Raw genomic sequence first — 19,225 nt, forward strand, 5'->3', positions numbered from 1 at the left:
TTCACTATAAAATTTTTAATATATAATCAGGCGTAAGAGGATGCGATAAATTATAACTTTTATTTTCATTTTGAATAAAAATCTGTTTGTTTTTAATACAAAAATATTTGATATTAGAAGAAATATTAAACATTCCGTATATACTTTAAATACTTCTAGCATATAATATATCATCACTATCAATTTATATTGAATTACTAACTCTATATTATTTCATATTTAAAGTTTAACCTATAATAAAGTTTTAACCACCTATGACAGAAAACAGACTATAAAATTTATTTGCAGCTGATAATTAACGTGCTTAAGGGAAAGATACTCGCAATATTCTATTATAAAAATTTAAATTTATTTCTAGCATTGGTTAAAAAATTATATTAGATAGTAAACTCATTATTTCCTTTAAAAAATATATTTTTTGATCAGAAACTTATATAACACAGTTTTAATAAGTTCCTCCCCATTTAACTGGATAATTTGGAACAATTTAAGCGATAAAATCGCAAATATATACTTTTTATAATACTTCTGGGGATTAATTTAGCAAATGACGGATAATGTTATTATTAGATTTAAGTAAAACTAAGTCAGATTATATGTAATTTTATAACTAAAATTCATAGGCTAAGACCCTCTGCTAAAATAATTAGTTAAAGAAATTATTTTATGATAATGCATCATTTAGATAATAAAAAGCCTAACATAATATTTTTAATGATTCAACACTAAATTGTATATTTTATAAGATCGTAATATTTTATTATTTACTGTGATGCAAGAATGATAGAATTAAACCATACTTTTCTTTCATCTAAGGTTCATATATGTATGTTGTATTTGATCCATATATTTTTAACTATGATATAAGTTTTGGCTTATTTATGCTATCATAATGCATTTATAAGAACTAATAATCATTGACTTAGGTAGCAATATTACTTTTAGAAAAAATTGTTGGCGTAAAATTTATCTTTTATGCTCTTTTAAACGTAGATATCTAATATACAATATTTTCACACTAATCTAAATCATTTTTACAGACTTATAAAAAATTTTGCAATAACTAATCATTATTAATATCTGGGAATTAGTAATATTTTTTCATCATTGTAACAAATTAAATTTAGAATTGTGTCAGTTACGTTAGTTTAATTTAATTATGACACTATTTTATATTTTTAAGCTTTAGTATAGTTTTACTAGTAGATAAATTTTATTCAAATATAAAAGCAACCTATAGGAAACATACAATTACGCTAGTAAGTAAATATCTTATCTACATATTATCATTTTTCTGACTATATAAGGCATCTAATTTCAATAAAAAGAAGAAAAATCTATAGTAACATAATAAGAAATGATTTTTATGTTATAAATTAACTTTTTAATAAATCTGATTTAGTGTGTATAAAGAAAAAATTGTTAGTTGTATCTAACATGCTAAAATTTCAACACAATAAATAGCATAATATGTTGAGATTGCAAATATTAGGCTTATACCTAAAATTATTATTTAATATTTTAAAGGTAATACATTTTTCATACTACTTTAATAAAATTTCTAGTTAATAGTTAAAAGAAGGATGTATTCATAAATCATGTAAACTTATGAATAATCTAATAGCTAACTGCATAAATCTATAAGTCCTAGTGCCATTAGTAATGTTACCGATATCATTCTAACATATCCATACATTGAATTAAATTTTATTATATAACTGCATTTAATTATCTGAAGAAACTACATGATAATAATATGATACACAAGTTTAGTGCTGATATTATAGTAAAATAAAGAGTTGAGAAACCCTAATAAATAATGAACTAAGTACAATTATGAATCCAACATTATAAATGCAGCGCATATGATATGAAGATCTTTTCCTTAGTAGATCAAGAGTAGTTTTAACATCTATCCTATTATAAGATATAGCTTATCTTAGTAACTTAATTTTCTGTTCTGATAAAGCATTTTATTATAAGTTTGAAACATTATAAATAATGTAGAATGATGTAAAGAAATTAGATCAATCAAAGAACTTTTCCCGATAAAATAAGAGAGCAAAACATAAATATTGTACCTGAAAATGCAATTGATGCTGATAGTACAATACTTACAGGAGTATTTAAGATTCTGTTATACTTTCCTGTGCGAACTGCAAAAATAGAACATAATATAGTTAAGATTATACCACTTATAATAGTAAGCTTATCAATTGAAAATGGTATATCATATATTGGCTATGGGCTGCGTTGATATACCATAGATAATGATTCAAATGTAACTGGTTCAAATTATTAGATTGTAGTCATTAATTAATATTGATTTATAATATTTTAATATATAATAAAAATATTAGTTTACCATTTCAAAAATATGGGATTTATTAATCATGTACCAAATCTACTCTCTTTATCTAGAGTTCCATTTACTTTTATTATAGCTGGTTTACTATTTTCAAATTATAGCTATAAGCATTCAATATCGTTTGTCTTGTTCGTTATTGCATCATTAACAGATTACTTCGATGGTGCAATAGCACGTAAGTACAATGTTGTTACAGTTTTTGGTTAATTATTTGACGCACTTTCTGATAAAGTTTTAACAGTAGGAATACAAGCGGTCCTTATCTCATTGGGATATTACCCGTCTTATTTTATTTTTGGATTTTTGTGTGTTATCACTCGCGAATTCTTTATTTCTGGATTAAGAATGGCCGCCGCAAAATCTGGTAAAGTCCTTGCAGCTGAAAAAAGCGGCAAAATTAAAACTGCTGTTTAAATGGTAGGTATATGTATTAGTTTTGCAGGGGATTCTGTAATTGAAATTTTTTCAGGAAATTGGATTGTTACTTTTTCTGTATTTTTTAAAGATATTGGAAAATTATTATATATTATAAGTAGCCTCCTTGCTATTCAAAGTGGGTATAGCTATTTTAGCAAGTATGGTTCGTTTTTAATGGAGAGTGCTAAGAATGAATGACATTTAATATTATTAATATTTATTATTTAATAATAGATATTTTACCATTTCGATTTAAAATAAATGTCAGACTATGCTATTCAAGCAAGTGCACTTTTTGCCAAGGCCAAGTAAGAAATGACTAAGAAAAAATTTCTAGGAATGGGTGGTCCAGATTAAGATTCTGCAATTCAAAATTATGAACAAGCGGGAAATTTATATAAAATGGATAAAAATTATATTAAAGCATCAGAAGCATATGAACTCGCAGCAGATATTTATGTTTAAAATGATAAGCATACGATGGCTATCAATTTATTAAATTCATCTATCAACTGCCTTAGCCTTATTGATCCGGATAAAGCATCAATTTCGTTAGAGAAGCTTATTGGATTCTCAACGAAAGCGGGACGTTTTCTTTAGGCTGGTAAAGCTTGTATGACATAAGCTGAAAAATTCGAAGAACAACAACATTTTGACTAAGCTATTGCATCTTATTAAAGAGCAACAGAATTATTCTAAACTGAAAATAATGCAGATTCAGAGCTTAGAAATGCACAGTTAAAAACAGCAGAACTCATGGCAACTAAGAAATTAAATTATTTACCTGCCGCATAAATTTATGAAGCAATAGGGACCAAGTGTACTAAAATTAAACTTCTTCAATTCCACTCTAGGAACCACTTTTTACAAGCTTTCTTATGCTTAGCAGCATTTGGAGATGCAATCGCTGCATCAGATGCTGCTGCCAGGTTTTAAACTATAGATCTTAATTTAGAAGGTACGGCTGAAGGTGATTTTATGTTAGAATGTGCAAAAGCCATGGAAAACAAAAACTAGTAAGAGTTTGATGAAGCATTAGGAAAGTTCTAATAAAGATTTAGTATGAAAGGAAACACCTTTGTAAGAGACTTACTATGGAAAATTCAGACAAGACTTTAAAAAGAAGGAGAAGGAGATGGTGATGTGGAAGGACAGGGTGATGATGATATGTTGTGAGGGTTTTTATTTACTATCAAATTATTGAAATTTATGTATAGGCGAGAATTTATGTTTATAAAAATAATATAAAAAATGTTAACTAATTATTATATATATGTACTATAATAAATTTTTATTTAAAAAATGAGTTTTACTAGATAATAACCTTTTATACCCGCATAATTCAGTTAGTCTGAGACACCATTGTAATCATACTAACTGGCATATATGTCTGAATTAAAAATGAGAGAAGATAGATTAAACTCATAATAAGGCTAAATAGATTAAGAGTTATAAAGATTAGAACTTAAAGTTTAAAAATAAAATAAAGTATAGCATGATTTCAATTCTTTAGAGACGCAATTAATTATTAAGTAAGAGAAGCTTGATAGTTGTACCCAAGAACTTGCAGAAAATTAATCAAAACTGTAATTACTTTAAAGATAGTAACAAGAGCTCATGCGATCGTTTCATCTTAAAGAATAAAAGATTAATGAAAAGGAAATATATTATTAAATGCGTGAATTACAGATTTCAGAAAGGGAGAGAGGTGTGTAAATGGCAGAATACTAAGTTAGCTAAAGAGAAGTTGAAATTAAAAATATGAAGTAGAAGTTAAAGATTAAACTAGAGGTAGTAGAGAATGAGAGGTAGAATATGATCATTTTAGAATAGTAAATGAATGAAATACTTAAGCGGAGTAAATAAAAAGAACAAGAAAGCAAAATTATTGAGTTGGAAGCTAAGAAATAAATCATCAATTGTGAAGTATAGATGGATGTTATGATGAAATAGGTACTTAATATATAAGAGAAAAAGAATTAATATGATTTAATTATATCCCAAGTAGAAAATGAAAAAATAAAAATGTAAAGCTAGTATTAACAAAAGTTTTAGTCCCCTTAATAACAAGGGTAATAGATGAAACAAATTTATATACCTTAAGAAAATGAATTATTAAGTAGTTTATAAGCAGAAAATCGAAGATTAGTAAACAAAATAGATTCACTAGAAGCAAAACATTAGCTATTGGCCGAGGCCCCTGTTTTAATAAGGAGGATTGAGCATCATAATTATAACATAGAACGCCAATAAATGTAGTATGAAGACTAGTTCTCCGCTAATTTAAGACTATAGGGTCAGTTTATAAACAAATAATAACAGATAGAAGATGCTGTGAGAATTAAAGAAAATGAATTATCTATGTTATTAGGTGAAGCAGATTTAATTAAGAGATAACTGCAACGGTAGTAAAAATATGAATAGCGAACAAATGAGAGACAAGAGGATTTGATAAATAAATATTAAAATTACAATGAATCCCCTCCTAGAATTCCACTATCATATTCCACAAAAAAATCAATACATTTTGCTAGCTAGGATTAAGAGTTGAACAGCGATCTTAGGAATAATACTTAATAGAAAATACAGAAATCATAATTTAAAACTCCAAATCTAGATGATATTGAAGATTTGAATTTAAACTAATTACACAAAACCACCGTATCTTAAATTGATGATATTAGCCTAAGCCAGTATGTTAGAAACGTGGGAGATGCTGTTCAAAGTGCATGTAGACGAGTAGAAGATTTAGACGAGAGTCTTAGCGACGGAAAATTTAAAGTGTGATGATTTATTAATATTTATCTTGATTATAATATTAATCATTTCACTCCTAATTTAATTAAATGTCAAAAGTCTAATTACCGCCAGCTGCAGCTGAACTCAGGGAATAAATGAAGAAAAGATCGTTAGTATACGAATAATAAGCAGAAAAGACCATATATGTCGATATGCCATCCAAAGCAATGGAATTTGATCAACTTCTAAAAACGCATCCGTTCCTCCAATCATCTTTCGCTGAGGAGATTTAGAATAAGTACAAAATCCTATTAAAGTTTGATTCGTCCAATCTGCCTAATATTGACCTTATCACTGCCACTCTATCGCTTCCGCCGACGTAATTCGTCGAAGTGGAGGACTTCCTACGAGATCGCATTTCTTCAGTGCTAGAGCTTGTCAGCAAAATTATGCTCTGGGTGTATTCGCTCCAAACCATTAACAACGAAAACGAGGACTCGTCGGACAAGATCTAAGAGGCCTTAGTCCAGGTCGAGGACAACTGCAACTCGGTCGTGGACTCGCTGCTTCAGTACCACCAAACACGGGGCAAACTGCTTGCAAAATTGCAGAAAAGACGCCTTTTTGATGTTGCGAAAACGCTCGCACAGTTCGATATAGCGCATGCCCAGGATGTGAAAAATGGCTTTATCGACCTCTACAACACCGTAATCGGTGCGTACGATAGCTGTATCTAGAGCTTTGAGGGCATCAGAGGAGGGAGGCAGCGCGGCACCGCTGGGTTTCAAGGCATGTTTTGAGTGAGTGATAATTCAAAAAGTTTGGAGGCTGTAAGAGAGGTGTGGGCGCGCATTGTTGTTAATAGAGTAGTATGGGACAAATAATGACTTATTTTTATAATGCGTGCTAAATGCTAAGGTAATATCTAGTCAGGCTCAAAAGATTGGTATTTTTAGGAAAAATTTAGGTTTGAGAACATATGATAAATATGCTAAGTAAAATAAGTATATTTATAGTTATTATTTATATGTATTATATACTAATAAATAAATATTAAATGGGGTTCGTTTTTATTCTGGCGTTTGTGCGCTTATTTAGGGAAGAAACAATATTGAACACTGACATTAGGATATACTTTGTGTCAAATGAAAACTAACTATCATTTTTTGGATGTTATAATGAAAATGAGTGTTTTGAGTTTCCAAAATAGTATATCAGTGCTAATAATGATATAATTATGCTAGACTTTTAATAGTTGTATATTTTATTTTAGTTTGACATTGTGATGGTTTCGTTTGGCGGGCTGTCAAAGTTTTTTACAGTACATTAGAATAGAATAAGCAAATTGTTACAATAATAATTATAAGTTTATTAGAGTTCTTAAAATTGCTATATATCTGTCCCTTTTAGTTTTCCTCAACGTGTTACTTTATACTTTGAAGATTATTCTGAAATTATAATTTTGGAGAATCGGAGTATTCCGATTGCATTAGTTTACACAAATAAAATAGTTTTAGAAAATAAAAATATTAATTATGCTATTGTATTATAAAATTAACTTATGCCATCATATTATTTCGTTTAAGCTATTAATTATAATATCATCAGTATTCGCGCTGTTTTACTTAGATGCAAGAACATAACGTGCTAGTATACATCAGATAAAGATGTTATTGAAGATTCTAGACTTTCTAGCAATATATTAAGCGTTTAAAATGGAAATTGGGTGTATGACTAACGAAAATTGATAAGTAGCTTTTATATTATGTACATATTTGATAAAAATGATAATTTTATAACTTCAGCATTTCAAGTAGGAAAAAATAAGATCGTGGAGAACAAATTTGACCCTACAGAATTATTATTTACCGCTGGATTCATCGTTATATGTATAGTATTTATTAGTGTATATAATAATACTATGAAAACATTCAAAAATGAAAAATAATTCAGTGGTTGATTATTCATTATAAGGGATCACAGTAACACTAAAAAACTAATATAAGGTAATAATAGAAAGAAGTCCCACTCGTCTACTCCTACCTCCGTTATTAGATCTTTATTATCTAGGAATTGGAGTGTCAACAAAAGGTCAAGGACCTCCATCAGAGTCAGATAGTTTAGAGATTGAAATTGATGAGTACATATATCTTTAATCTCTTAATATAATTGATAACATAGAAAATTTTACATCGTCTACATTCGTTTTTTATAAATATTTAAGGCAGAAAAATTATATACCAAAAACAGGTATATAATATGGATGTTCATTTTTACTATATGAATAATGCTAGGATTTAATTCATGCATGTTATTTAGTGAGCTTAGGTAGCTAAAATCTCATTAAACTTCTCACTATTTCAAGACGACATAACAAATAAGTCCTTATTCTTTATTATTAAGACGGAAAAATTGCATCAAAAGTTGTATAAAACTTTAAATAAATGCCAATTATTTGAGTCACTAAGTAATCCATATTTTAGCTATCTCCAAAAATAAATCATCACCATATCCATTTACAGAAACATTATCTCCATTAGACAAGACTATGTAATTAAATTTAGAAGAAGTAGTTAAGTTGTGAAAATAACTATTCGTAGTTAGAGAAGTTTTTGCATTTATTACAATGAACTCTTTTTGGAGATTTTCAGGTATATGGAACATGGTTTAATACATGTCTTCTTAAGAATAAAAGCCATAATTCTCAACGAAAAATGCATTATCAAAGCTACTAAAAGTCTATTTTCTAATGAATTTATCGATTAGTTCTTTGCTACCGGCTTATGCATTTAATAGATCCTTGTTTCTGTAATAATAGTCTTTTAATGTTTTCCCAGCTTTTTCGTTCCAATGTTTATTAATTACCGTATGAATAACTTGAAACCAATCAAAATTACAATTGATTAAAACTATTTTCCCATGGATTTATAAGCCTTTCTATAATAATTCAAGAGGTTTTCTACATCCAAACTCATAGGCTATAATATTTGAATTGGGATAATCTGTTAAATAAAATTCCAGGTTTTATGTATATATAAATTCATGATTAATTTCAGTAGCGGGAGATAAAATTCCAGGAGCAATTAAAACATGAACATTATATTTTTGTTATAAAAAGAAAACTGCAGCCGATTCTATTGTTGTATTTTAGTGTGTTTCTAAAAATGGTGGAATGAGAAGTATGGTTTTTTAATAAGCTTTATCAATGACGGCTACGTTATATTTATTGGATTAAATTAAGTTAAACTTTAAAGTTGCGTCTTCTTATTCTTCCTTATGAAAATATTATGTTTATCTAAAAAGTTTCGATATTTATAACTTTATAATAGGATCTCTAACTTTAATTTTCACAATCTTGATAAAACATTTTCGAATTTGAATATACAGTAATAACAGACTGGTTACTATATATGTGAAGATAAATATAGGCAATAATAGAAATTCCGTCAAATCTTCTATAAACTTCATTTTGGATTGAGCATAAAATACAGTATAATATATACATTGCCGTTCTACTTTTCACTTCAATAATGTCTAATTTCCTTGATGCTCTTTAATAAGCTCAAATTCATTAACCCAAATAATAATCACATATTACAGTCACTAAAACTAGATAGTAGCGAAAAATGAAAATGCAGAAAGCTAGAGAAGAAGAAATTTAGAGAAACCTTGGTTCATGTAAGTTTGCAGATTTTAATTAGGAGAAGGAAAGAACTTATTAGAGTTTAGCATTGTAAGGTATGAAATTATTTTTGGAATAATAAGATATAGCTGAAGCTGCTACTACTGTTAATGGACAAAATCAACATGAATTAGTATATGAAAGAACCAAATGGAAAGTTCTTGAAGATAGTGATTGATATTATTTATATATAATAATTTACATAAATAATAAAGCAAAATAATAAATATATATTATTTATTATATTATTCAAAATATTTAGTTAAAATGCAATTGCAGCTTACAGAGGAGTAAAAGAAAGATATTTACCATAATAATGACCTGAAAATTTTACTTTAGGACGAGTGTTTATAAAATAACATTAAATCGTTATTAAATATTACTAATTCGTCGGAAAGAGAAGTTTTTCTAGCATAATTGCAAACTAGTTATTCCTTTAGAGAATTTAGAAAAGAATTAGAATAATTAAAGGCAAAATAATCAAAATTATAGTGATAAGCTTTTTCATAACGTGAAACCATATTACCTAAACCTCATAGACAATCCTCCATTTTAATCATCCTATCTCGTATTATAAGTTGCAGGTCCTTTACCTAATGTCGATACGTTAACATCCCTAGACTATCTACTGAATGTTGATTTTTTAATCTAATATTTTGGAGGATTTTCGTTCAATTAATAGTCAGAAGGACCAGGCTATTAGTCCAAATTTGGAAATGGATTGCCAAACGTTTTAGGTTTAATACCTATAGATTTACTACTATTTTTCAAAGTACTCTTCATATGATAAGCATTTGGTCCAGGATTGTCATTTCTAGATGATAACTCACTGCGAATACCAATGCTAGTTGCCCTAGGCTATTTAGTAGGGATGTTATATTTACCAGGGCCAATATTAGGATTGGATGTAATAGGTGATTCTCTTGATGATTTTCCCATGGAACCGCCACAAATTCTTTATTCTCTAGAAATATCATATTATCCAGGACCGGTAGGATTTATTTCTTAACGCTAAAAAGATTTGCCGCCAAATTTTCCAGCTCCACTTTTACTCAAAGAAGATTTATTGATATTATATGATCCAACTCCTGGGCTAGGTTCTTTAGTGTACGCAATATATCGATTAGAAATTTGAGACTTGCTCATTTACTTTTTTGGGAAATCGGCATAATCTTAAGGTCCTGGTGTCTAATAGATAGTCTTGACGTTACTATCTTTAGGAAAAGAAAATGCAGCTGGAGTGGATTCCGTCAATCTCAAACTTTTTTCAATTTAATATTATCCTGGACCTGGGAAATTATCTTTATTTATATTAGTTATCGCACCTTTTAAAGTAAAAGCTGGTGCTCTAGAATGAATATGTATATCAGCTGATGTAATATCGTATTAATTTGGAGCAGGATTCTCATTTAATTTAAACTCCATATTGTTTCCAGGGAATGTACTTCCCATATCAAAATTTAATTATCTAGAGATTTTGTGTGTTCCAGGTCCAGGATTTTCATTTATTTTATCGTTCATTCTAGGATATTTTGTGAATTCACCACCTATTTCTTTTAATGAGGATGTTTATTCATTATGCTCATATCCTACTCTAGACTCAGTTTTATCATGATATTTTCCTTTTATAGTATAAGAAGGCTCTTAATTTTTAATATGTTTCCATGTTTAGTCAAGTTCATACTAATTGCTAGCGGGAGTAAAATTAGTGCGCAATTCATCATTTATATAAGAATGGATTGAATTTGTAAATTTTAATAGCTTATTTTCATCTATATGAATTGATTTTGTGAGAGTTATCAATGGATCTACTTTTGTGGCATGATATCTAGACTAGTTTAGCATTGAGGATTAAAGTGACATTATTGCAAGTTTCTGTCATTAAATAAAATATACGAATACAATTATTCTGATTTCTCTATTCCGCAATAATGTCTACTGAAACAAAGACATTATGTGGGCGCACTATTGTAGATGATTATACTGAAAATTAATAAGCACCTCCAGTTGGGTTATATAATCCAGAAACCGCCAGTAAGCATACTGATGAACAGGCTCCTTGCTATACCCTAAAATCTCGTATCCCAGAAAAAATACCAGTTACATAGGTTGGGCCAGCCAGTTATGACAATCAGGCATCTTTCCTAGCTTTGCAAAGAGAACATCCTCCTGTTAAGTTTGGAGCATCAGAAACTGCAAGATTTCCATAACCTAAAGAGCGGTCGCCAGGGCCCTGCAAATATGAGGCAGTTGTGCCACTTGCACCAATTTCTTTTAGTTTGTCAAGCAGGTAAAAATAATTTAAGCTTTCAGACAATCCAGCACCCAACAAATATTCAAATTTTACTGATTTAGGAGGACTTTCGAAATCTATGTCAGGTAGGCACGATAGCTTTAATAATATGTTTGCTGCCAATCTTAAGAAAACTCCTTGCCCAGCAGCGTACACTGTTAAAGATTAGTGCAAAAATACCAATAGAGGTAGTTTTAGTTTTCCTAAATAAGCTGCAAAAAAACCAGATTAAAAAGTTGATAATGGTCCTGCTAAATACAACGTAAGTGATGCATATAATGCTCTTCATAAGTCATCCAGTAATGGAAGATCTTTTGGTTAAAGATGTAAGCAAAATGTATTCTTCAAGTGAAATGTCATAACTCACTGTTTTTTAGATGAGAGAATCTTGCTATTAACAATTTCTCTAAATTTTTCCCCTTAAACTACGACTTGATCCTCATTTAATTTCCTTATTTTCAAATTTTAGCTAATGAATGGCGCTAAGAAATCAGTTTGCTTCTTTCCTGGCGGTGGCATAAAAACAGGTTCATGGAACTGATAATTTTAATATTCAACAGAATCCTCAGGTTTTAAAATTTATTTGGAATTGTCTAGAGAATCTGGTTCTTAAACAGCAACCTTAGATTCATGTATAGCTGATATTTCTGTAATTTCGTCAGATTTAAACCATTTTTCATCCCAAGGGTCGAAAACAGTTTAATTTACATATGGGTCAATGTATTTAGAAAATTTCTCTCTATATGGTTTTATAGCTTGTAATGCTTATCTGAAGCCTTCTTCCCCATAAATCAACGAACAATGTTCAATGAACGCCACATCTTGTGCAAACTAGTGAACGTTTTAATTAATCCTATCCGCCATTGCCTTGTTATCTTAAGCTATATCTTGCTTTTTCGATGTCGAAACTTAATTACGGGCACTAGGCTTCTTTTCATTTTTCTTGTAGGACATTTTAGGAAGTGAAATATAATTAATATTATTAAATAAAAATAAATGAATATCACAAATTAGGAATCACTTGTTAGTAATGAGGTTAGCAGAAACGAGCTTCTTCTGTCTTTCACCTTCAAGCTTTTTGTTCTGGATGTTACGTTCTACAGCACGTACTTTCTCTTCACGCATGTTGATAACAAACTCAAGCAAGACACGTTTATTCTTAAACTGGTTACCTTTGATTCTGAAATAAAGTTCATGATACTGGGTGGCGTCAATCTTCTTCTCATCTCTGAACTTGATGATCATCTTCCTGAGAGCACGGATGCGCTTGATCCACATTGATTTAGAAGGAGCTCTGGCTTCTCTGGTACCACGTCTTTTACCGTGGCCAGAGTGACGACCAAGAGACTTGGCGGCACGTCTGATTCTGAAACGACCCTTGGAGGCTGCATTAACTGGAGCCTTGAAAACCATAGATGAGCTGATAAGATTACGGATAGCAGAACGGGAGGTATATCCAGCGATAACTTTTTCACGCTGAGGGCTGAAAAGTACTCTTTTCTTGCCGCACTTGAGGATGTCGGCGGCTAAACGCTTCTGAAGGGTAAGGTTAGGCATCTCACGTGGAGTGGAAATACTATTTTAAAATAGATAATTGTAATATTATATATATAATAAATATATATGTATAATTAATACTGAAATTATATTTATATTATATAATATTATTATTTTAACAATGGAACATTTTCTGTATCCAGATATGTATGGTAAAGACATAGAGCCATTAACTAGTATGTTATTCTTAAAATTAACTTATACTAACAAACTAGTAGATGAGTATCTGAAAGTTACAGATAGATTTTAATTGCCTATACCTTAATTATTAACTAAATGACTTCAATCACTAACACTGATAAACTTTCGTATATTTTTCATATCTTGATAGACTTCCTCCATACAACTCACATCTACTATATCATTTCTACCTTAACCAACAACAATTTTAGACTCGTTACTTCCCATTTATAACATTAGTATTTTCTCACTCAGCCGATTTCTTGCTTTTGAAAGCTGAAAAGTCCCCCATTTCCATCTGTTTGTCAACTTTGCGCTCTGAGAATTTTCCAACATCTACAATCCCATTTTTCTTTTTATGGATATTAACCTTTTTCTTTTTATGGTTCCTCCTTGCCTCCTTAGGATAGAATTTACTCCAGTCTTCATTTTCTAAATCTGGGACTTTTTAAAGCTCCCTCCTAATCATCAAACCTTTGACCCATTTTACTGGGTGAATATTTTTCTCGAAACAATCTCTAGTAATACCCATCATCAGTTCTATGCCCTAAGGACTACCAATTACCGCTAATGTTTTACCTGATAGTGCCAGACGTGTGTTTGTGAGCAATCCAAGTGCTTTCATTGTCTAGCCTTATGGACCTGCGAATCGTGTTCTTCTTTTTAGAGCTTTAGATGTAGGTGGACGTAGCTTTATGATTTCACATTCGACGGACGGTTGAAAAACTAGGGTAGCTTCGTCTGCTGCGAAGCCTCTAGAAACTAACTATATATACTATTTTGCAAGCAAATATGTTGTTGGATCTAGTAAGTTTTTGTTTGTTTATACAGAAAGTGAGTTATCTTACAGATTCATCTTGAGCTCTACACCGTATGTCAATAATGATTTTCTCATGAATGGGAAATTTTAGACAATATATGGGATTCTAGCTTTTGGTACTGCTACTTCACTTTCTAGCTAATCATAAAGTGGACATTTTCCCTTACTTATAATTTAGGTAGGATCAAAATCAGATAATTCATCTTGCTAATCGCCTGACATTAGAAATGGGGAATGGAGGGGAAATTAATAGATAAATAATAATATTAAGAACTATGACTGATTTTAATTAATATATTATATAGTGATAATTATAATATTTACTTTCCTTTCTAAGCATAAAAAATGGATGCGTTTTTTTGCGAGTTTCTAAAGCAAGAACATGAAAATAAAGAAATTTTTGTAAACTGCAATGGGGATTCTTATACCGGCTTAGCCAAACTAATTTCGAATGGAAAAATTATATTAATTTCAAACGGTGAGGAAATTATATTAGAAACTAAAAACATCGATTCAATCCGAAATATTAGAAAATTACTCTCTAGACCAGTAACTAGTGGGAGGACAGGATAAAATTAAGATTCAGATAACCATGTAAAATCAGAGCAGACAAGGAGAAGACCATCTGTAAAAAGTATTTTAAGAAAGTGAGTTGTATAAAGTCTTAGAAAATTTATTAATTTTATTACTCTATTATTTTATAATATTATAAAATTACTCCTCTTTAAATCAATTAAAATGAACTTAACTGAAACTGAGAAAGAATAATTAGAGGTATTTGAAGAAGTATAAAATGCACTCAATATTTTTAAAGATGCTGAAATGGACTTTACAGGTGCTTTATAATTCCTTATAACATCTTTATAACTTTTACATAGAAAGGAAGAAGGAACACGTGTTTCGTAGCTATATTGGGCAGTTTCACCAATCCTTATTCTTTAAAAATTACTTAAAACAGATATTAAATTCAATTTTGTACACATTTTAGCAGATTCTCTTTCAGTTTTTTTTCCAGGCCAAGAACCTCATGCAATTTGCGTCTACGGAGCCTCCCTTCTAAGATATGCTATGAATTTATAACTCACTAATGAATAAACAAATTAAATAGTGAAATTTGTTCATACGTTAAAGCGTAAATCTGGAGGCTTTGGAGCGTCTGAAACAGGCGAAACTGATACCAGGACTACATATGCTGTTTTAACGATCATCTATCTGAATAATATTTAAGAAGAATTCTCTGATTTCTTAGGTTTAACAGTAATTTTCTTAAAGAAAAAGCTTTAAAACTTTGGTTTTGCAGGCTAAGAAGACTTTGGAGAAGCGCACGCCTCATTTACTTATTGTGCACTTACTGGTCTTGAAATATTGAAAAGACTAGGATATTTTAATGAATTTACTAGATAAGAAGAGAGAAGGTTACTTAAATTCTTGGTTTTTAGATAATAAATTACTGGGGGTTTTAATGGACGCACAAATAAACATGAGGATGGATGCTATAACTTTTGGGTTGGGGCGAGTTTATGTATATTAAAGAAGTAAAGTTTAGTTAATATGGAGTTATTTAATATTTGGGTGAAGTGCTGTAATTAGGATTTTGAAACTGGTGGATTTCGTGATAAACCAGGTATTTCATCTGACCGATTTCACAATTGTTATGTATTAACAGGATGGTGCTTATTAAACGGTGTTTGTTCGATAGATCCCGCATTACCTGTTTATAAAGAAGTATGCGAATGATTTTCATTATAAGTTTACTTTTTTTAATTTTAAAAAATCGTCACCAATCAAAATAATATGGTTACTGACATATTAAAGTGAATTTAATACATGATTTACTTCTACCTATTTTTGTATAATTAAAACCTCATCATCAATGACTTCATAAAAATTGCTATCTGTAATACATAGGAAGGCATCCGCCGTAGGTACGAAGCCATTTAGTTGATTAATAATAGGAAAATTCATATTTATTATTTCCACTTAAGGCAAATTACGTATTACTTTGATTTCTAAATAAAACAACCCTTCCGAAGTTAAGCAATATAAACAATATGCTTCGTCTATTCGAATTTTTTCAACTCTTTCCAATTAAATAAACCTACCCTATAACTAGATCTTATCAGTTTTAAAATTTTATCCAAACTCATTAAGAAATATTAATTATACATCCTATTCAGTGGTATAAAATAAAAGATAATATTTACTAGAATTACTAATAGAAAAAGGATGGAATGCACACCAATTCTACCTTATAACTTTTAAGTATGATTGATGTGATTCATTAGCAATTAAAATTTATCCGTGAGATAAAGCACATAGTTCATAATAGTTTGTATTAGTAAATACAACAGAGAAATCTAAAATAGGAAATAAGTTATCAGAAAAATACTCTTTAATTAGAACTAGTTTATTATCATATAATTTGATACAATCTGTAGATATAAACACAAAATTATTAAAAGCTCTAATTTAAATAACCGGTAAATTAATTTTTACTTATTAAATCAATTTAAGAGAAGATGTAATTAAATTTATCCTATATACCTAAATAAAGTTTTAATTTGTAATATTAAAAGTACCTATATAAACCATATCATTATATACACTTGATGCATAGTACCTATTCATTTATTAAAAAATATATAGTATTTCTTTGTATAATATTATATATTTATAGTTATAAAATATTTTTACTATTAACTATATAATATTATAATATACGTTTACTCCCTAATAAGATCATTCAGAAAATGCCTAATGATTATAATCTAGATTTAGAAGCCGAATTATTTGGGTAATTATCTCAAAATACTGTCTGCCTCAATAACTAAGCCATCAAATATTAGTATGCTGATAGTTCTGACTTCTTATAATCTCTAGAGTAAAAATAATTTCTTAATTTTGACTACAGTTTTGTTAATATACAACAAGTCATAAATTAAGAAAATTTTAATTTTACTCCAGCATATACAGTCGAGTGATAATTGTTTTAATATAATCATCATAGAGTATAAAATGTTTATACTCTTATAATATCAACATGATTGCAAAAATATATCAACATAATATATACGTATATAATATTAATTGTTCTGCATGTATTTAATTTTTTCCAAATTGATATAAATTTATAGCACTGCTAACTATTATTTTAAATACATCTAAATTCAGCAAATTAAAATATTTTAACGGTAAGGTCAAAATATTATATATTTTATAAATTACTATAAAATGTACGAATAATTTAACCTTATATTTCCTTTAAACAATATAAATATGAGCTAATTTATACTAAAATAATATAAATTATCATGTAATTACCAATTTTTTATTACTCTATATTCTTGTAGCAAATAGTATATATATTTTGATATACCTTAAATGCTTATTTCAGTTTTTATAATAAAGTGAATAAATTTTTAATTTAATCATATAGTAAATTATATAATATATACATTATATAGTTGATTCTATCTATAAACTTTTACTTTTTTTCATTTTTATTATTGAGAAATCTTAACTTTACAAGAGTTCTATTTGCATACTATAGTTTGTCGCAAATACTAAGGAATATAACATTTTCTCTATTTCTTAAAATCTAATAAAATAGCAAGAATACCTAAGTTTAATTTATTAACTGTAAATTAAATTGAAATAAGGTTAAATTATTATATTTTAATAATTTATCAGTATAAGTTATTTCCATTTTTTAAGATTTTAGTATAATAGGAAATAAAAATAGTAATAAAAATAAGATAAAATATAAATTTGAAACTATAAACTCACCACATTCTTCCTGATGCTTTTCTTTGAGTTTAATGTGACTTACAATCAAATGGAACTCTGCGTGGGAATGTATTTGTTTAGACCATGTCCATTGTAACATATTCATTTTTCCTTTAATAAGTATCATCATCGTTGCCTTAATAGCCTATTTGGTGACTATGTGTGTGATGAGTGTTTTAATAAACGGGAGCATAATCTTGTTGTAAAATTTTTAATTGATCTTTAATTTACATTTATTAACCCCACGGTTGTCTCATAGGATTTTATTTCTAGGTTGCCTAAAAGGGTGTATATTACTAGTTTTTAATACGTAATAAATCAACATCTTCTACCTACTTGACATCAGGCGTAAAATTTTCGAATTCTTCAGCTTATTATCTGATTCTGTTTGGTTAAGAAACTATATCACGTTGTTATCTACCCATTTTTTCTTCATCAATTCTTCTAGCAGGTACATTTCGTTATTTTTCGTTGGACTCGTAGTATTACATTTTATCTCGCAATTTCTACTCTCTAAATATTAAAAATTCATTATACTCAGCTTAATCTATTTATTCTGGTTTTGTAATAGACTAAAGCATAGATTACTACTATGATATTTATCCGCTTACATCTGATTACTAATTTGGAGAATTTTATAAATTTGACTAATCATATACCTAGTTGTCATTATTATTACTGATATCAATTGCTATAAATGGGTCATACTTCACTTGAAGTTTACTATCTAAGAATTATTTAAGTGTTTAGCAAATAAATGCGCCAGGTTCACTAAGATCAATAAGTTCACATTTTCTTAGCTTTGCATTACGTTTCATATCCTTATAGGCTTTCCCTAAAGATTCTATTGCATCGATTTATTGTAAGAATTTACTAGATTAATCAGTAGTCTTCCAGTTAATTGATTGAATAAATTGTTTTGGTGGGTCATCTATTGCAAAAGCGTTAAATTTAAAACCTGTAGCCATCTCTAAACCCTATATTAAATATTTAAAATATGACTTTTTTCTATTTTCTTCGATAACAAAGACATCTAATAGACACGGTGTGATCATTTCGTGTACTTATGCATTTTTACCATATTAAAATAACTTCTTGAACCCAAACTTAAGAAATCCTATTATAAGTGAATTAGATGCTAATATTAAGTATTCATGGTTCCTTTATAAAAAAGCAATATCATATAAATTTTTAGGATGATTTTATGATGTTTGAGAAAGTTAGCCTATTTTACTCAGTAACTATTTTATTTCCAGCTTCTACGGAGTAGTAAATGTATCATAAGTGTCATGTGCTACTCGAAATATGTACAGGGAAGAATGTTATAAAAATGATTCTGGAACTTACATTTTAGAGAAAAAGAGGCAAAAATAATAAATTATA

The 19,225-nt window shown here is 28.8% G+C and overlaps 20 protein-coding genes across 20 annotated transcripts; 10 read left to right on the forward strand and 10 right to left on the reverse strand. All coding sequences in view use genetic code 6, as the record gives it.

The window, feature by feature from the left end:
* Position 1: 1 nt before the first annotated feature.
* SS50377_24571 (Transmembrane domain-containing protein) lies at positions 2-1,993 on the reverse strand (the record flags this gene model as incomplete). Its single annotated transcript, XM_067908412.1, has 1 exon — positions 2-1,993. The coding sequence occupies one exon, from the start codon at positions 1,991-1,993 to the stop codon at positions 2-4; it is 1,992 nt and encodes a 663-aa protein (XP_067763233.1).
* A 38-nt stretch (positions 1,994-2,031) lies between these two features.
* Positions 2,032-2,313, reverse strand: SS50377_24572 (Transmembrane domain-containing protein; the record flags this gene model as incomplete). Its single annotated transcript, XM_067908413.1, has 1 exon — positions 2,032-2,313. The coding sequence occupies one exon, from the start codon at positions 2,311-2,313 to the stop codon at positions 2,032-2,034; it is 282 nt and encodes a 93-aa protein (XP_067763234.1).
* A 64-nt stretch (positions 2,314-2,377) lies between these two features.
* On the forward strand, positions 2,378-2,983 carry SS50377_24573 (CDP-diacylglycerol-glycerol-3-phosphate 3-phosphatidyltransferase; the record flags this gene model as incomplete). Its single annotated transcript, XM_067908414.1, has 1 exon — positions 2,378-2,983. The coding sequence occupies one exon, from the start codon at positions 2,378-2,380 to the stop codon at positions 2,981-2,983; it is 606 nt and encodes a 201-aa protein (XP_067763235.1).
* Positions 2,984-3,046: 63 nt separating this feature from the next.
* SS50377_24574 (Alpha-SNAP) lies at positions 3,047-3,961 on the forward strand (the record flags this gene model as incomplete). Its single annotated transcript, XM_067908415.1, has 1 exon — positions 3,047-3,961. One exon carries the CDS (start codon positions 3,047-3,049, stop codon positions 3,959-3,961), a length of 915 nt encoding a protein of 304 aa, XP_067763236.1.
* Positions 3,962-4,087: 126 nt separating this feature from the next.
* SS50377_24575 (uncharacterized protein) lies at positions 4,088-5,572 on the forward strand (the record flags this gene model as incomplete). The annotated part of the gene is made up of 1 exon (XM_067908416.1): positions 4,088-5,572. One exon carries the CDS (start codon positions 4,088-4,090, stop codon positions 5,570-5,572), a length of 1,485 nt encoding a protein of 494 aa, XP_067763237.1.
* Positions 5,573-5,631: 59 nt separating this feature from the next.
* On the forward strand, positions 5,632-6,324 carry SS50377_24576 (Proteasome activator pa28 beta subunit; the record flags this gene model as incomplete). Its single annotated transcript, XM_067908417.1, has 1 exon — positions 5,632-6,324. The coding sequence occupies one exon, from the start codon at positions 5,632-5,634 to the stop codon at positions 6,322-6,324; it is 693 nt and encodes a 230-aa protein (XP_067763238.1).
* A 1,137-nt stretch (positions 6,325-7,461) lies between these two features.
* SS50377_24577 (TRNA splicing endonuclease) lies at positions 7,462-7,983 on the forward strand (the record flags this gene model as incomplete). Its single annotated transcript, XM_067908418.1, has 1 exon — positions 7,462-7,983. The coding sequence occupies one exon, from the start codon at positions 7,462-7,464 to the stop codon at positions 7,981-7,983; it is 522 nt and encodes a 173-aa protein (XP_067763239.1).
* Position 7,984: 1 nt separating this feature from the next.
* SS50377_24578 (uncharacterized protein) lies at positions 7,985-8,992 on the reverse strand (the record flags this gene model as incomplete). The annotated part of the gene is made up of 1 exon (XM_067908419.1): positions 7,985-8,992. The coding sequence occupies one exon, from the start codon at positions 8,990-8,992 to the stop codon at positions 7,985-7,987; it is 1,008 nt and encodes a 335-aa protein (XP_067763240.1).
* Positions 8,993-9,054: 62 nt separating this feature from the next.
* SS50377_24579 (uncharacterized protein) lies at positions 9,055-9,384 on the forward strand (the record flags this gene model as incomplete). The annotated part of the gene is made up of 1 exon (XM_067908420.1): positions 9,055-9,384. The coding sequence occupies one exon, from the start codon at positions 9,055-9,057 to the stop codon at positions 9,382-9,384; it is 330 nt and encodes a 109-aa protein (XP_067763241.1).
* A 326-nt stretch (positions 9,385-9,710) lies between these two features.
* SS50377_24580 (SHIPPO 1-like protein) lies at positions 9,711-11,069 on the reverse strand (the record flags this gene model as incomplete). Its single annotated transcript, XM_067908421.1, has 1 exon — positions 9,711-11,069. One exon carries the CDS (start codon positions 11,067-11,069, stop codon positions 9,711-9,713), a length of 1,359 nt encoding a protein of 452 aa, XP_067763242.1.
* Positions 11,070-11,137: 68 nt separating this feature from the next.
* On the forward strand, positions 11,138-11,851 carry SS50377_24581 (SHIPPO 1-like protein; the record flags this gene model as incomplete). Its single annotated transcript, XM_067908422.1, has 1 exon — positions 11,138-11,851. One exon carries the CDS (start codon positions 11,138-11,140, stop codon positions 11,849-11,851), a length of 714 nt encoding a protein of 237 aa, XP_067763243.1.
* Positions 11,852-11,862: 11 nt separating this feature from the next.
* Positions 11,863-12,453, reverse strand: SS50377_24582 (uncharacterized protein; the record flags this gene model as incomplete). The annotated part of the gene is made up of 1 exon (XM_067908423.1): positions 11,863-12,453. One exon carries the CDS (start codon positions 12,451-12,453, stop codon positions 11,863-11,865), a length of 591 nt encoding a protein of 196 aa, XP_067763244.1.
* A 63-nt stretch (positions 12,454-12,516) lies between these two features.
* On the reverse strand, positions 12,517-13,056 carry SS50377_24583 (Ribosomal protein L19; the record flags this gene model as incomplete). Its single annotated transcript, XM_067908424.1, has 1 exon — positions 12,517-13,056. The coding sequence occupies one exon, from the start codon at positions 13,054-13,056 to the stop codon at positions 12,517-12,519; it is 540 nt and encodes a 179-aa protein (XP_067763245.1).
* A 427-nt stretch (positions 13,057-13,483) lies between these two features.
* SS50377_24584 (Ribosomal RNA assembly protein KRR1) lies at positions 13,484-14,278 on the reverse strand (the record flags this gene model as incomplete). The annotated part of the gene is made up of 1 exon (XM_067908425.1): positions 13,484-14,278. One exon carries the CDS (start codon positions 14,276-14,278, stop codon positions 13,484-13,486), a length of 795 nt encoding a protein of 264 aa, XP_067763246.1.
* A 123-nt stretch (positions 14,279-14,401) lies between these two features.
* On the forward strand, positions 14,402-14,707 carry SS50377_24585 (uncharacterized protein; the record flags this gene model as incomplete). Its single annotated transcript, XM_067908426.1, has 1 exon — positions 14,402-14,707. One exon carries the CDS (start codon positions 14,402-14,404, stop codon positions 14,705-14,707), a length of 306 nt encoding a protein of 101 aa, XP_067763247.1.
* An 87-nt stretch (positions 14,708-14,794) lies between these two features.
* On the forward strand, positions 14,795-15,793 carry SS50377_24586 (Protein farnesyltransferase subunit beta; the record flags this gene model as incomplete). The annotated part of the gene is made up of 1 exon (XM_067908427.1): positions 14,795-15,793. The coding sequence occupies one exon, from the start codon at positions 14,795-14,797 to the stop codon at positions 15,791-15,793; it is 999 nt and encodes a 332-aa protein (XP_067763248.1).
* Positions 15,794-15,796: 3 nt separating this feature from the next.
* SS50377_24587 (uncharacterized protein) lies at positions 15,797-16,684 on the reverse strand (the record flags this gene model as incomplete). The annotated part of the gene is made up of 1 exon (XM_067908428.1): positions 15,797-16,684. One exon carries the CDS (start codon positions 16,682-16,684, stop codon positions 15,797-15,799), a length of 888 nt encoding a protein of 295 aa, XP_067763249.1.
* Positions 16,685-16,806: 122 nt separating this feature from the next.
* On the forward strand, positions 16,807-17,037 carry SS50377_24588 (uncharacterized protein; the record flags this gene model as incomplete). Its single annotated transcript, XM_067908429.1, has 1 exon — positions 16,807-17,037. The coding sequence occupies one exon, from the start codon at positions 16,807-16,809 to the stop codon at positions 17,035-17,037; it is 231 nt and encodes a 76-aa protein (XP_067763250.1).
* Positions 17,038-17,057: 20 nt separating this feature from the next.
* On the reverse strand, positions 17,058-17,762 carry SS50377_24589 (uncharacterized protein; the record flags this gene model as incomplete). The annotated part of the gene is made up of 1 exon (XM_067908430.1): positions 17,058-17,762. One exon carries the CDS (start codon positions 17,760-17,762, stop codon positions 17,058-17,060), a length of 705 nt encoding a protein of 234 aa, XP_067763251.1.
* A 76-nt stretch (positions 17,763-17,838) lies between these two features.
* On the reverse strand, positions 17,839-19,191 carry SS50377_24590 (Touch receptor neuron Mec-17 family protein; the record flags this gene model as incomplete). Its single annotated transcript, XM_067908431.1, has 1 exon — positions 17,839-19,191. One exon carries the CDS (start codon positions 19,189-19,191, stop codon positions 17,839-17,841), a length of 1,353 nt encoding a protein of 450 aa, XP_067763252.1.
* Positions 19,192-19,225: the final 34 nt, after the last annotated feature.

This window comes from Spironucleus salmonicida, chromosome 5 (assembly GCF_000497125.1).
Source record: "Spironucleus salmonicida strain ATCC 50377 chromosome 5, whole genome shotgun sequence".
Lineage (NCBI taxonomy): Eukaryota > Fornicata > Diplomonadida > Hexamitidae > Spironucleus > Spironucleus salmonicida.